The sequence below is a fragment of the Penaeus japonicus genome, unplaced genomic scaffold (assembly GCF_977035675.1).
Source record: "Penaeus japonicus unplaced genomic scaffold, GWHDUDI00000001_assembly GWHDUDI00000002, whole genome shotgun sequence".
Classification (NCBI taxonomy): Eukaryota; Metazoa; Arthropoda; class Malacostraca; order Decapoda; family Penaeidae; genus Penaeus; species Penaeus japonicus.
Genome location: NW_028234404.1, coordinates 38,245,491 through 38,257,990, shown reverse-complemented (window position 1 = coordinate 38,257,990; position 12,500 = coordinate 38,245,491). Strand labels below are relative to the sequence as shown.

General features: G+C 36.5%; 1 protein-coding gene across 7 annotated transcripts; it reads right to left on the bottom strand.

Moving 5' to 3' along the window:
• Window positions 1-1,759: 1,759 nt before the first annotated feature.
• Arf1 (ADP-ribosylation factor 1) lies at window positions 1,760-11,193 on the bottom strand. Of its 7 annotated transcripts, none has more exons than XM_043004478.2 (5): window positions 10,801-11,193; window positions 6,643-6,805; window positions 6,384-6,493; window positions 6,137-6,262; window positions 1,760-5,926 (listed from the first exon to the last, which is right to left on the bottom strand). In XM_043004478.2, exons 2-5 carry the CDS (start codon window positions 6,788-6,790, stop codon window positions 5,762-5,764), a joined length of 549 nt encoding a protein of 182 aa, XP_042860412.1. In that variant the 5' UTR covers window positions 6,791-6,805; window positions 10,801-11,193; the 3' UTR covers window positions 1,760-5,761. The 7 variants fall into 7 exon arrangements, with proteins under 7 accessions (XP_042860412.1, XP_042860414.1, XP_042860413.1 ...); XM_043004480.2 differs by having other exon boundaries at window positions 6,643-6,802; window positions 10,801-10,932; XM_043004479.2 differs by having other exon boundaries at window positions 10,757-10,845.
• Window positions 11,194-12,500: the final 1,307 nt, after the last annotated feature.

Genomic DNA, 12,500 nt, shown 5'->3' with positions numbered 1-12,500 from the left:
TCCCTGTTGCCAGAACTGACAGACCTTTATGTAACAACCACAGAACATGTGTTATTTGAGCATTAGGAAAGTGTATTTGTTTTGCGTAGTTCAAGAAAAATGTCCACCAGGTATCTTCTTTTGCCCACTAGCCAGGTGTGGTTCATGCAACTTTGCAAAGAAATATGGGCAGCTAATATTGGGCTCATATAAGAAGCAGAAATGTAAGTACTTTTACAATCTTACCAACTACATAATTTGCAGTTATAGAGATGCAGTTTTACCAGAAAGAACACCTTATGTGAGTTTTGTTTTATGACATACAGATCAGGATTCAAGCCATACTTCATGAAAATGAGCTTTTAAGTGCTTTAAACTGGCACACATACAGATAATTAAGTCCCTTATTGGGCTGAGTTAGTTATTAGAGTGAGACTATTAACTGTAGAATCCCCTGCTGAAGTGATGCAAACACCACCAACAAAAAGACAAAGAAAATTGTTTGAAAGCTGTCTGACTGGCTAGGTAGTTCTTGCTTGCCTTTGCAGCACTTCAGTTCTGTGTCCAATCTTATTTCTGTTTTATTATTTATTTACTAAGTGCTTAATATTTTCTTATAGGAAGAAGTTCTCTAATAGCAATATCAAAAATTTATTAATCTTTTATGGTTTTGCATAGGATTATAGATCTCAAGACCATACCACTTCCGTGAATTACTTTGTATTGCCTACCTCACAAATCAGTATTATTGTATTACTAAACGGAAGTGAAAAGAAAATTAATATTTTTAATATTAATTAATATATTAATTAAGGTATCGATTGCATCACTTCAGCAAGGAGCATCTCAGTTGAACCTCCAACAAAAAGCATCTCAGTTGAACCTCGTTAAACATGTTCTGTTACTCCCTGGCTTTAATCAATTACCCAAGGAACAGTAAGGTTAAAGGAAGCTACTTTTTTTCTTTTTTTTTTCAACTAGGAAGGATTTTGAGTAATCTTGTGGTAAGCATTATTACTCTTTAAACATGATGACTAGAGGAAGGCTGCTACGTGTACACTAATTTCCAGACAAGTGGAAACCTGAAAAGGGAAGCTGGATTTAGTGATGATGAGTAAGACCATATCAAAAACAGTTGAGAATACTTGCATTGTAATTGTTTTGAGGGTTGGAGGTTTTTGTGATTTACTTTTAAAATATGTTTTTCTTGTCCATAAGCAGGGGCATTACAATTATAGATATTATATAGTTAAAATCCACTTGGACAGATTAGATATTTAAAATCCAGTTGATGAGTACGAGTTTGCAATAAGTATGGATAACATTTTTAGCAGATTCAAATCTTTGAGCATCATTATATACAAGTCAAAACTTGATTTAACAATCATTTCTTATATGAAGAAGAGTAAGGAAAGCCTAAAGATTTAGAAATTAAATTAATGTCCCATGTTATATATCACAAGTATCTTCAATAGTTTGATTGTTTCTTAAGCATTACTATTACGGTTGCTTATATATCGAGTTACTGGTGAAAGTAGAGAAGAAGAAGAAAAAAAAGATAAGTGTTCCTACAGTGATGTTTTAATTTACAAGAGAAATGAAAGGGAAAGGGAGATATGCAATAGACAGATTAGATATAAATATTTAGATACAGTTGCTTTGGTTGCATATAAGAGTAAAAGAGTAAAGTTTTGGATCTTGTTCTCTATCTCAATGGTCTTATGTGAAAGTTCCTGGGACTCTACAAAAACATTATATGTAGTAGATCATTAAAATATTCTTTATTATTCAGTACTTTATTTGTATGTCCCAGCATCACTCATAATATAAAATTCCCTGGTTCACATTTCTGATGGACAACAATTTTCTTAAAATTATTTTGGGAAACGTAATCTGACCTTATTCCTTTGGGGTCAAGTACTTTTTCTTCTCTCAAAGAATGTCACATTTTTCAGTTTATACTGAATACATCCATACATACTTGATTTTTGTCCCAAAGTATCACTTCAAGTACAATATATTCTTTAGTGGATTGAGGAAAGTTAATACTTGATACTATGCTTGGTACTATGACTGTGCAAGAACTGAACAAATCATTTAGGAATATTTTAATTTTTGAAAAGTGGATATTCATTATATTTGAATACTTTTAACTTGAGGGAATACTTCAGGCTTATCATTTACACCGTCATTCCTGTGGTGTAAAGAGGAGTCAATGTTTTTTATTAACACAGGCAAGACATGAAAATCAGGTATTCTCTGACTAATGTGCTTTGAAGAATGTCACTGGTATAGTTGTCTGCTATTTTACTTTATTATTTTTTTTACATGTAAAGGCATTGCAAACAATTTGGTGAACATTATTATTTGCTGTTATATAGATAGTTGTATGGGTATCATTTCATCAAAAAATATTATCTTCCATAAAGGAATGATGTAGTTTGTCTCCACAGGAACCAAAGTATATTAATGCCACTAATGACACAATGCAGTTGATATTCACTAGACATTCTGGCTGATGATATTGTGAATAAAATCCATTAGCTGTACGAAGTTGCTACCATTTTATTTTTCCTTAATCTTTGACTGATAATTGAGCATTGTTAAAATGAGAAAAAAAAAAAAAAAAAAATCCATCTGTATTTTCATATTGCTGTCCGTCAGATCAACAATTCTTAATAGTTTGCTTTGCATGGCCATTCAAGCAAAATAAAGCAGCATCACCAAAGAATCTGAGATTACTAATAAATCATCCTCTTAAAATAAAAGTTAAACAAATAACCATGAAGTGATGGTGCTAGTCCTATCTCACTTAATTCCAACCTGATATGATCCTCAAACTTCATTGAACTTCCATGCATCCATAATACACGTACGTCTATCAGCACGATGCCAAATGCTTTCACGAAGCGAAGGTAAATCACAACCTATTCAGTTAAGAAAATATCGCAAAATAGCCTTTGGGTTAAATATTTAACTTGCTTTTATTATCTTCTTTAGATAAATTTTTTCTTTTGAAACTATCTTTCCCACACCTTTTTTCAAAACAAGAAGCCTACGGTAAAGTAATAAAAACTACATATTAGACTTGATTGCAAACACAAACAAAATAAGAGCAATGTCATAATCTACAAATATAAAGTCTCAACCTGGAAACCAAAAGTCAACCCTATGAAGCTGGCCACCCTGCTGCATATACATATAAAGGTGTATCAAATGAATTACCAAATAACCCATATCACAGATTACACAAAAGAGTGGATTGTATGGAGAACTAAGCTACTACAGAGTATGATGAAAAGCCTATATACTATTCTTTTTATGTCTGTGTAAGAAATTTACCTTGTCACTTTTTTTTCCCCCTAGAGATGACATCCATTTTCAAATATATAAACTATCTTCCATAAGAAATTCTTTCTTCTTAGGTATTCTAAAAAAAAAAGTTACTTCATACACTTGTAAAATTTAACTCACATTACAAAGCAAGACAGTGTGATGTGGCAGGCCATTTTTAATGAAGCAAGACAATCTCATAATAGCATGAGTGATCAGAATGAGCATGACGACACTGGAATATACCAAGCAGTGGTTTTTGGTTTGGTGAAGCATGATTGCGTTTTGAGAGTGTGATCATGGAACCATAGAAATGATGTTTATTTCAGGATATGATAAATTACTGCTTGCTTGAGTATTTGAAGACAAGCAAAAAATAAATAAAATTAAAGCAAAAATAAACTGAAATGATTGGTCAATCAGATGGGTCACATCCTAACCCTGCACTTAGTAATCGACTGGTAATGTTAGTTGAGATTTGCCCATATCCATTTCTCATCATCTCTGTACGTTGTGAAAGATGCTTATTAATTTTTTGCCCGACCTCAAACTCGAAATTGGCTTGCCAGTTACACTTCCAATGGCTTTTAGAGCTTCACTAGAATAGTTCCTTTCCAAAACAATATTTAATGAAAATTTCTAGTTCGGCACATTGTCAATTCAGTTGAAAATCTCTTTTTGAGGATTCCATGACTATCCACCAACTCTTACTGCAAATCTATTCCATCGGCAGAAGAAAAAGCTATAATGGGCACTATAATAGCTTATATGAAGCCCAAATGGTAAAGTTGTATAAATCCTGAACTTGAATATATTGTGCAACTTCTCAAGAGCAAGATACGAACAAAAGCCAGTAAAAAAAAAAAAAATAAAAATATGAAAAAAAAAAAAAAAAAAAAAATCAAATACCTGTACAATCTAAAACCCTTTAATATTCAAATCAGATCATGGTCACTGTAAATGTATATGACATGCCATCAGACCATTTCATAAAAAATTCAATCTACTCACTATGTTTCAATCATATTCAAATATACTTCTCTATTTGCTTGGATATTACATGCAGTGTACAAAGTTGTCTTCAACTTTGCAGCCTTGTAGTTTTATCAGCATGTGTGCAATGATACTTCTACCTTTTTTTTTTTTTTTTTTTTTTTCATATTATAAACTCGTAGGTGTAGTCCAAGAACTAGCATATACTTTCTTACATGGCATAAAAATATCAAAATCTTTTCACATGTGCATGAACGGGTGTTCAAGAATGTACTTAAAATGTCAAGTCTAAGGAAAGTAATTGATTCAGGATAACATCATAGATAAATCATCAAGCACAAATTAAGTTTTATTACACTTATTCAAAGAGCATAAGTCAGAAAACCACCATGTATCAATCTAGTTTCCATGTAAGGGAATTTGCCTGCTCAATTTAATACCAAAAAATATAGAAAAAAAAAATAAAAAATAAAAAGTTTTAAATTTAGTTAAAACAGTATACAAATCAGAAGACATAAGTTGATTAACTGATACAATAGCTCCACATCAATTCTATGCCAACAGGAATGTTCCAAAATAAGTCAACTTTGAAGTTTTGTGTCCACTGAACTATGAACACCTTTGATTATTTTTTTTTTTTTCCTTTTTAAAAAGACCAAGCAAAGTGCACCAATACTAACAACACAGATGTGAGCTGCAAACACATTCCAATAAATAAAAAGTCCCTACCTTAATCTGAGATGGGGTAAAGTAAAATAAAACAAATGAACAAAAAAAAAAATACAGAAAAAAAAAAAAAATCTGATAAAAATCTGATATTGTGAAATGGAAGATAATGAAGAAAAATAGCAATTAAAATTATCTTAATCTTTGTTGCTTCCTTTAGAGCACATTCCAGACTTTTATACCAGTATAAAGGCATTACACTCAGCCAAGTATCATACTGGGGCCCAAGTCCTGATAATTAATTCTCATACTACAGTAAGACAAGAGAACGCTGGGCTCCGGTATGACCTGACCTCAGGCTTTGAAGTCAATACTGTAGACTGGACAGACAGCAAGGCTCGTTCTCCTCCTTTCATCACTTAAGTCATTCACACGTTGCTGACATCACATATGAGGTAACAACATCGTTGCTGCACTGTCCAGCCCACCACTTGTTCACTGCACATTGTCAGGGCTGGGCTTTACCCACCCAGCACCCAAGCTCATGCTGCTATCCTCTGCTTGGGTTCACCCACAGCAATAAGGTTATATTAACAGTGTTTTTTTCACACTGATAAAATTGCTCCTTTCCTGAACCAGTTTCTTTAATGATGAATAGTCATTTAGCCATCACTAACTTTCCTGTGCAGAACAGGCAACAAAGCCTTCTGATGATCCAGCCAGCAACCTAAATGATATAATCACTGCCCACTAGTTCAACTTTGAGTGTGTGAGCTGCTGGTGGCGAGATTTAGCGGTTGGCATTCTTCAGCTGGTTGCTGAGCCAATCTAAGCCTTCGTAAAGGCCGTCTCCACTTGTAGCACACGTTGCCTGGATATACCAGTTGCGGTTCCTCAGTGAATGCAGCCCCAATTTGTCTGTTATTTCGGCTGCATTCATTGCATTTGGCAGGTCCTGAAACACAAGGCATATGTGAAAAAAATTAGTTATAGGTATCAAGTGCAAATACGTGGTAGACAAGCTTTTTCATTTCAACACTAGTCACAAGATATGATAACCATCATATCAATTACAAACTGTTCCTAAATATTATCCAGTCTGCAATCTACAAATCATGAATTCACATCAAGCTGTAGAAACTCTCTCTTGACTCCACACACTAACCTGTTTGTTGGCGAATATGAGTAGCACTGCATCTCTGAGTTCATCCTCTGCTAACATACGCATTAGTTCCTCTCTCGCCTCTCCAATACGTTCTCGATCATTTGAATCAACTACAAAGATAAGCCCCTGCAACAAAAAGTTTTTATTAGCTTCACATTGTTTCTGAATAGCGAAATTGTGTTAAACAGATTTTGCCAACTTTTAAAATCATTTCAGTCACAATACTGTTATAAAAATATTCTCTCACCTGTGTGTTCTGGAAGTAGTGGCGCCACAGTGGCCTGATTTTATCTTGTCCGCCAACATCCCATACCGTGAAACTGATGTTTTTGTATTCTACAGTTTCAACATTGAAACCTGGAACAACACACAGATATCAGCATAATGGTAAGCTACAATACAAAGTAATCTGTACCTAACTACAAAACCATACAAATTCATACAAATGAACAAAGAGACAGAAGTGAACAAGTCCGAATGAACTGGACGAGATGCTCATAACTCACCAATAGTTGGAATCGTGGTAACAATTTCTCCCAACTTGAGCTTATACAGGATTGTTGTTTTACCAGCAGCATCCAACCCCACCATCAGGATGCGCATCTCCTTTTTCCCAAAAAGGCCTTTGAAAAGGTTGGCAAATATGTTGCCCATTTTTGCCACTTTCTACTGGAAAATGAAACATGATATTAGGATCAAAATCAAAGTCAATAAGATCTACTCACCTCCCCTTAAAAAAAAAAATGCTCCTCAATACCTTGATCTTAAAACAAGGTGTATGTCGATAACAATTAATATAACAAATGGTAATGATAAAAGCCACTTCCTTTGCATATGATTAATAAAGGTATCCAAAACTATCTTTCATAGGTCCATGTTTACTGTACTAACTCATAAGCCTAAGAATATTCTCATTATCTTAAGGATTTGAATTACATAATTAAAAATCTTATGGATAAATAAACGTCTTGCACACACAACTCGTCTAACTGAATTTGTTCACACTTGAATTATGGTAAAACCACATACAAATCCAAATTTCACTCATCAAATTTTTCAAAGATGACTAGCTAACAGCTAATTAATGTATAATTTCCTTTGATGGGACTGTATACTATAATTTTTGTGACTCTAGAGAGCCTCTACTTTATCCAAGGAGAATACAAGTTAATCCTCGTCAGTTTTCAAGAGTGAATTTAAGAGTAGAATTATGAATACCTAAATCTATCGGCCTTCAATCTCAGTGAGAATATGAATTATTGAAATACAAAGCTCGAAAATAAAACCTTACTATGAATACCATTTTGCCAATCTATATTGATAACTTGTATTCTCAAGCCAATTACCTACATCTAACACCCTATACGTATGCCAATGTGAAGTATTGTACCTCTTTATTTGTAAGTTGATTCATGGTAAGATGTAAAGCTTTTATTCACCTAATCTTGCACCTGACACTGCTTACCTTATACAATATATGCAATACTAGACATATCATACAAAAATGCTACTTAATTCAAGGTTTTCAGTAATGTCTGTAGGCCAGCTGGGTACAATGAAAATTACAAAATCAAAGATGTCACACACTAAAAACATAACCAAAGACTTGTAATTAATACCTTGTGGTTACACACCTGAATGTTTCTGTACACTTAGCACATCACCTTGAACAAATGGTGCAGACTATTTTATATTCCAAGAAAAAACAGGAATTTTGCCTAAGTTTATGAAAAATAATTGGTGAAATCTGAAAATACCTAGAAGCAAACCAACCACTTACTAGTTGTATGTACAATGTTTTTCTTTTTCTACACCAACCTGCAAAGTTTCCTACATAAACAACAAGTGACTGAATTTCCAGCTTTTCATGTGTTTCAAAACTGATAATAAACAGAACACTCCATTAAAGTCTGCTAAACTCTCTAATTAAGAAGACCTACAATTACCATTCCCCCACTATGAAGACAACCTAAACCATAGTAAATGATGTATGGGTTTTAGAGCATGTGACCACTCCTGGTTTTCATCTACCTTTAAGGGAATATCAAACAAACGCGATGGTCTCGTCCTATTTAGCAGAATTCGAAAGTGAAGGTGTGTAAAACAGAACTACCAGACAAAACACCTAGGGTGAATTGCGCGAGATTCGGTATTTCCATGGTTTTGAACTTCTGTTCTTCCGGCTATGAGACTGCATATCTAGCAAGATGCTTTTCATCATCCACTTTTATTATAGAATTTTTTCCCTACTTCTATTGTCCTTTTTTTTTTTATATCTTCAATATCCATGCAGCTATCTTATATCTATGCCATTTAATTTTGTAAACCCATTCCAAAGTAATTACCAAAGCAGGCTTTTTTTTCCTGGAATCTACTTTAACTTTATATTAGAAATACAATACAATAAAACTGTGTGAAGCCTGGATAAATCTTGCATGTCCTTCATGGGCCTATGCACAGCTACTGCATCAAATCTGCACTTTCTCACAGGCCAAAAACTTCAAAGTGCATTCTGATATAAGACTGCTGGAAATGTCTGCAAGCAGAATTTATCACCAAATAAAGAACCAGTCACAGCTCTGTTCTATTAAAACAAAGTTTGCTGGACTTTACTGGAACTTCACTTAATGCCAATTACTAGGGATTGCAAGTCAATCTGTCCGAGGGGACAAGTGGACAAAATTCTTCCCTCATGACGAGTTCCAATATTTATACAGAACACAGCTAGTATAATCAGGAGAAGAAACTACTGTTACTAAAGTAACTGCTGGTTAAGGAAGATTGGCCGACTCCATTAAAAACAATTATACTCTTAACATCTATATTTTGCTCCAAAGTCCTTGATATAATAAAACAGCAACAGCCTCACCAGTACTAAAAGTATTCTTTCCAATATAAACTTCATTAATCAGAAATGAATTGATAAAGATGTTCTTCACACACTTTAAAAATTATTCATACAACCAAGCATCTAATGAATTTTATTAGCATGCTAAATCCAAGCAGTAATTAAAATGAATCTAATAAAATGAAGGAAAATCTGTTCATTTGCCCTTCTAAAACAAAGCTTTGTAATGCTATAAAAGAAAAGAAAAGAGAAAAAAAAAAGAAAAAGAAAAAAAAACAGCTGGTTAGCCAAGGAACATTTATTGTGGAAACGATATCCAGCTTTCCTATAAGGCAAAATTACCAATATGAATTCAGATGGGTCATAAAATACCAATGAATAAAAAAAAAAAAAAAAAAAAGTACTATCTAGTCATCAGCAAAATTGACACTTTACACTATCATTAATCTTTATTAGGTAATGTTCTGAGTAAGGTTATACAAAACAGACAGGGGCAATGGCTATAAAGAACACATTAAATGCCACTAGGTAAATAGATTATATATACACAAACACCCATAAGGAAAAGATACCCAACTAACGCCTAATAAAACAGACAAATGTATGCTTGTGCGGCCAAGTCCAACGCCATCACGGCATCCATACTTTGCACTCAGGCAAAGGAAAACAAACTCATAGTGCGCATTTCAGCAGAACAGGGATAGTCGACCCCACAGGCAATTTAGCATCTAATATGGAACCAGTCCATACTCTAGCTTGCGGAATATGGATGGGGGTGGGGTTTTTTACGACATCGTAACGTTTCAAGGGGAACTATTCTGGTTAATTATCCTGCTTTAAGCACTCCCAGCATGAAGAAGCTTGCGCACCTTCGCTAGATTCGGATACGTGATGGATGGTTTGACTTTCCATCGGTAAAGTAGGAATTTATCGATGCTCAAAATCCTTAAAAAATAAACAAATAAAATTTTTTAAAAATTACAGCATTTGCTAAGAACAGCCAGCAAAATCACGATGACCTCTATTCCAAAGCAGCAGCGAAACCAACCAGCCACGATATCTAAGCCGTAAACGGAGAAACCGCCACATCAACAACTATCCCACTCCGCCCCCCCCCCCAACCAACTGCAATCTCCCCCACAAAACCCACAACCCGCAGAGCCAAGAACACCCGAAACAACAAAACAACAAGAGCCCAACAACCCCACAAGGAGCAAATCCTTCTAGATCTTTCCCTTTCACTGACAGCTGATAGACACAGAATAAAAAATTCAAAGAACCCCCAAGACTTAATAAATACATCTCTCCCCATATATAAAAAAAAAACACTCCCCCACCTCCCCAAAACCTGCAAGAAACGAGAGCCCGAGAGAAACGAGTGGAGGAACGGGTATTAAATCGTAAAATCGCAACTCCGTGGCGATGACAATTGATACATCCAAGACCCCCGCATACGTCACCTAATCTCACTCTCGGGATTTTCGGCCTTTTGGGCCTATTTCGGGCTCCTAATTCCCTCTCCTCGGGGTCCCCGCAATGACTAGAGGGCGGCGAGCAAGGTCCTCCTCCCCTGCAGGACGACCCAGGGCCAGCTCGAGGCCCTGATCGAACCGGCATTGCGATAACATACACAAACATCCAGACCAGCCCTAACATTCCCCCGACACTCATTTCACGCCAATTCGCCGCTCCCGCAGCCCAGGCGGGCGCCGCCACCTCTCCTCACCGCAAGCACTCGCACTCAGAGACAGACACGACATCCAATACATCACCTCCGCCGCCGAACACCCTCGAGAAACGAGAAAAAGTGGCTCACCAGGGGGACTTAGGGTGAAAATGGCGGACGCAACTACCACTCTGCCACATCTGCCACGTCGCGGCGATGACGTCATGTCACGTGACCGACACTTGCCGCGCCCGCCGCCAGGGGGACGACGGCGGCCGGGAGGAGGAGGAGGAGGAGGCCCCTGCCTGCCTGCCATTATGACTCGGAGACTGTCGGTAATTAATGCCAGCCACTCGCTCTCTCTCTCTCTCTCTCTAGTCGCATCTGTCGGGGATCTTTCTCTCACTCCGGTTCTAAATTATATCTATTGGCAGGCGGGTGGAGGAGGAGGAGGCGGTGGCGTGTGTGAAGGCAGGCAGAGAGGCAGGCACATGGCCGAGCTCCCTCTGTCGTGCTCGTGGCGGACACTTTTTAAAGGGCTTTGAAATATGTAGACGGCGAGGCTCTTTCTCTTGTCTGTTGCATCACATTGTTCAATTTTAGGACTCCTTTGACGATGGGTCGCCCTGGTTTTTATGCATATGCTGCTCGTGCCATTCAAAAGCATGTGCACTTTCTATTACAAACTATGGATTGCTGAAGTGGTGTGTTTTAAAACTTTCCAGAGCGAGTTAGTTTTAGAATTACATGCAGTTACCGGTTACACAGGCATACGACCTGTTCACAGACGGACAAAAACAGATTTTCTATTGTTGCTGTGCCAGTCTTGCAATCTTTAAGGGGGCGATGATATTAAAATGTAGAAAAAATGTAGCTTTAAAGATGCGGTTTCGCAACGATTATCATACCGGTTTATGACGTGTCTTGAACTCATAAATCATTTCTCGACCCCTCCTTACTATATTCATTTTTTTTAAAGCTTTCTGGACGGCCATATGCTCTCTTACATCCTTACCATGAGAGCTTATGAATGAATTATTCGGTACGTATAGAGTTATAACGGAGTCCGACATTTAAACGGGTAGCTTTATAATTGGACTTCGGTTTCATATCAATGTCTATGATCTGGCGGTACTTGTTTTATCAGCATTATTATGGAACGTGGATATATATTTTTATATATTTTGCAATATGAATTAAAGCAGGTAGATGTATTCCTTTTTGTATCTAGGGTGTTGTAGGGAGAGAAGGGATGAAGCTCTATGGGTGTGCCACCGTGACCTTAGGCTTCTATCTGTGACTTCACTGATGATGAGTGATATGCCTTTCTCTCTCTCTCTCTCTCTCTCTCTCTCTCTCTCTCTCTCTCTCTCTCTCTCTCTCTCTCTCTCTCTCTCTCTCTCTCTCTCTCTCTCTCTCTCTCTCTCTCTCTCTCTCTCTCTCTCTCTCTCTCTCTCTCTCTCTCTCTCTCTCTCTCTCTCCCTCCATAGTTTTGATATTTCTCTCACATTTTCTTTGATTCTCTCTCATTTTCTTTGATTCCTTCTCGTTTTTAAAGAATTTGATTATTACTTACGATTAAAGAGTGGTTACTTCTTGAACAATTTGAAACTATAAAACCAATCAAATATGTATTACAACCCCTTGCATTTACAATTCAATATCTGAATATACACACTTAAAGAAACTTAAATTCATATACAGTGGCTAAATATATTCCACTGCTCTCTCCAGTCGCTAACGTTCCTTCGTTTTATTGAATGCAGCAAAGTAAGAAGTCGTCCAGTAATAAGCTTTTACAGCATCCCGAATACCGCCACGTTTTTACCGATGTTGGTGGTCGTCGATAT

Excerpts from the sequence above, each read along its gene's own strand:
- Arf1 (XM_043004478.2), bottom strand. The coding sequence starts at position 6,790 with ATGGGCAACATATTTGCCAACCTTTTCAAAGGCCTTTTTGGGAAAAAG. Across the intron at positions 6,494-6,642 it reads TACCACGATTCCAACTATTG|GTTTCAATGTTGAAACTGTA; the intron begins GTGAGTTATGAG and ends GTGTTGTTCCAG. Across the intron at positions 5,927-6,136 it reads TCATATTCGCCAACAAACAG|GACCTGCCAAATGCAATGAA; the intron begins GTTAGTGTGTGG and ends CTTGTGTTTCAG.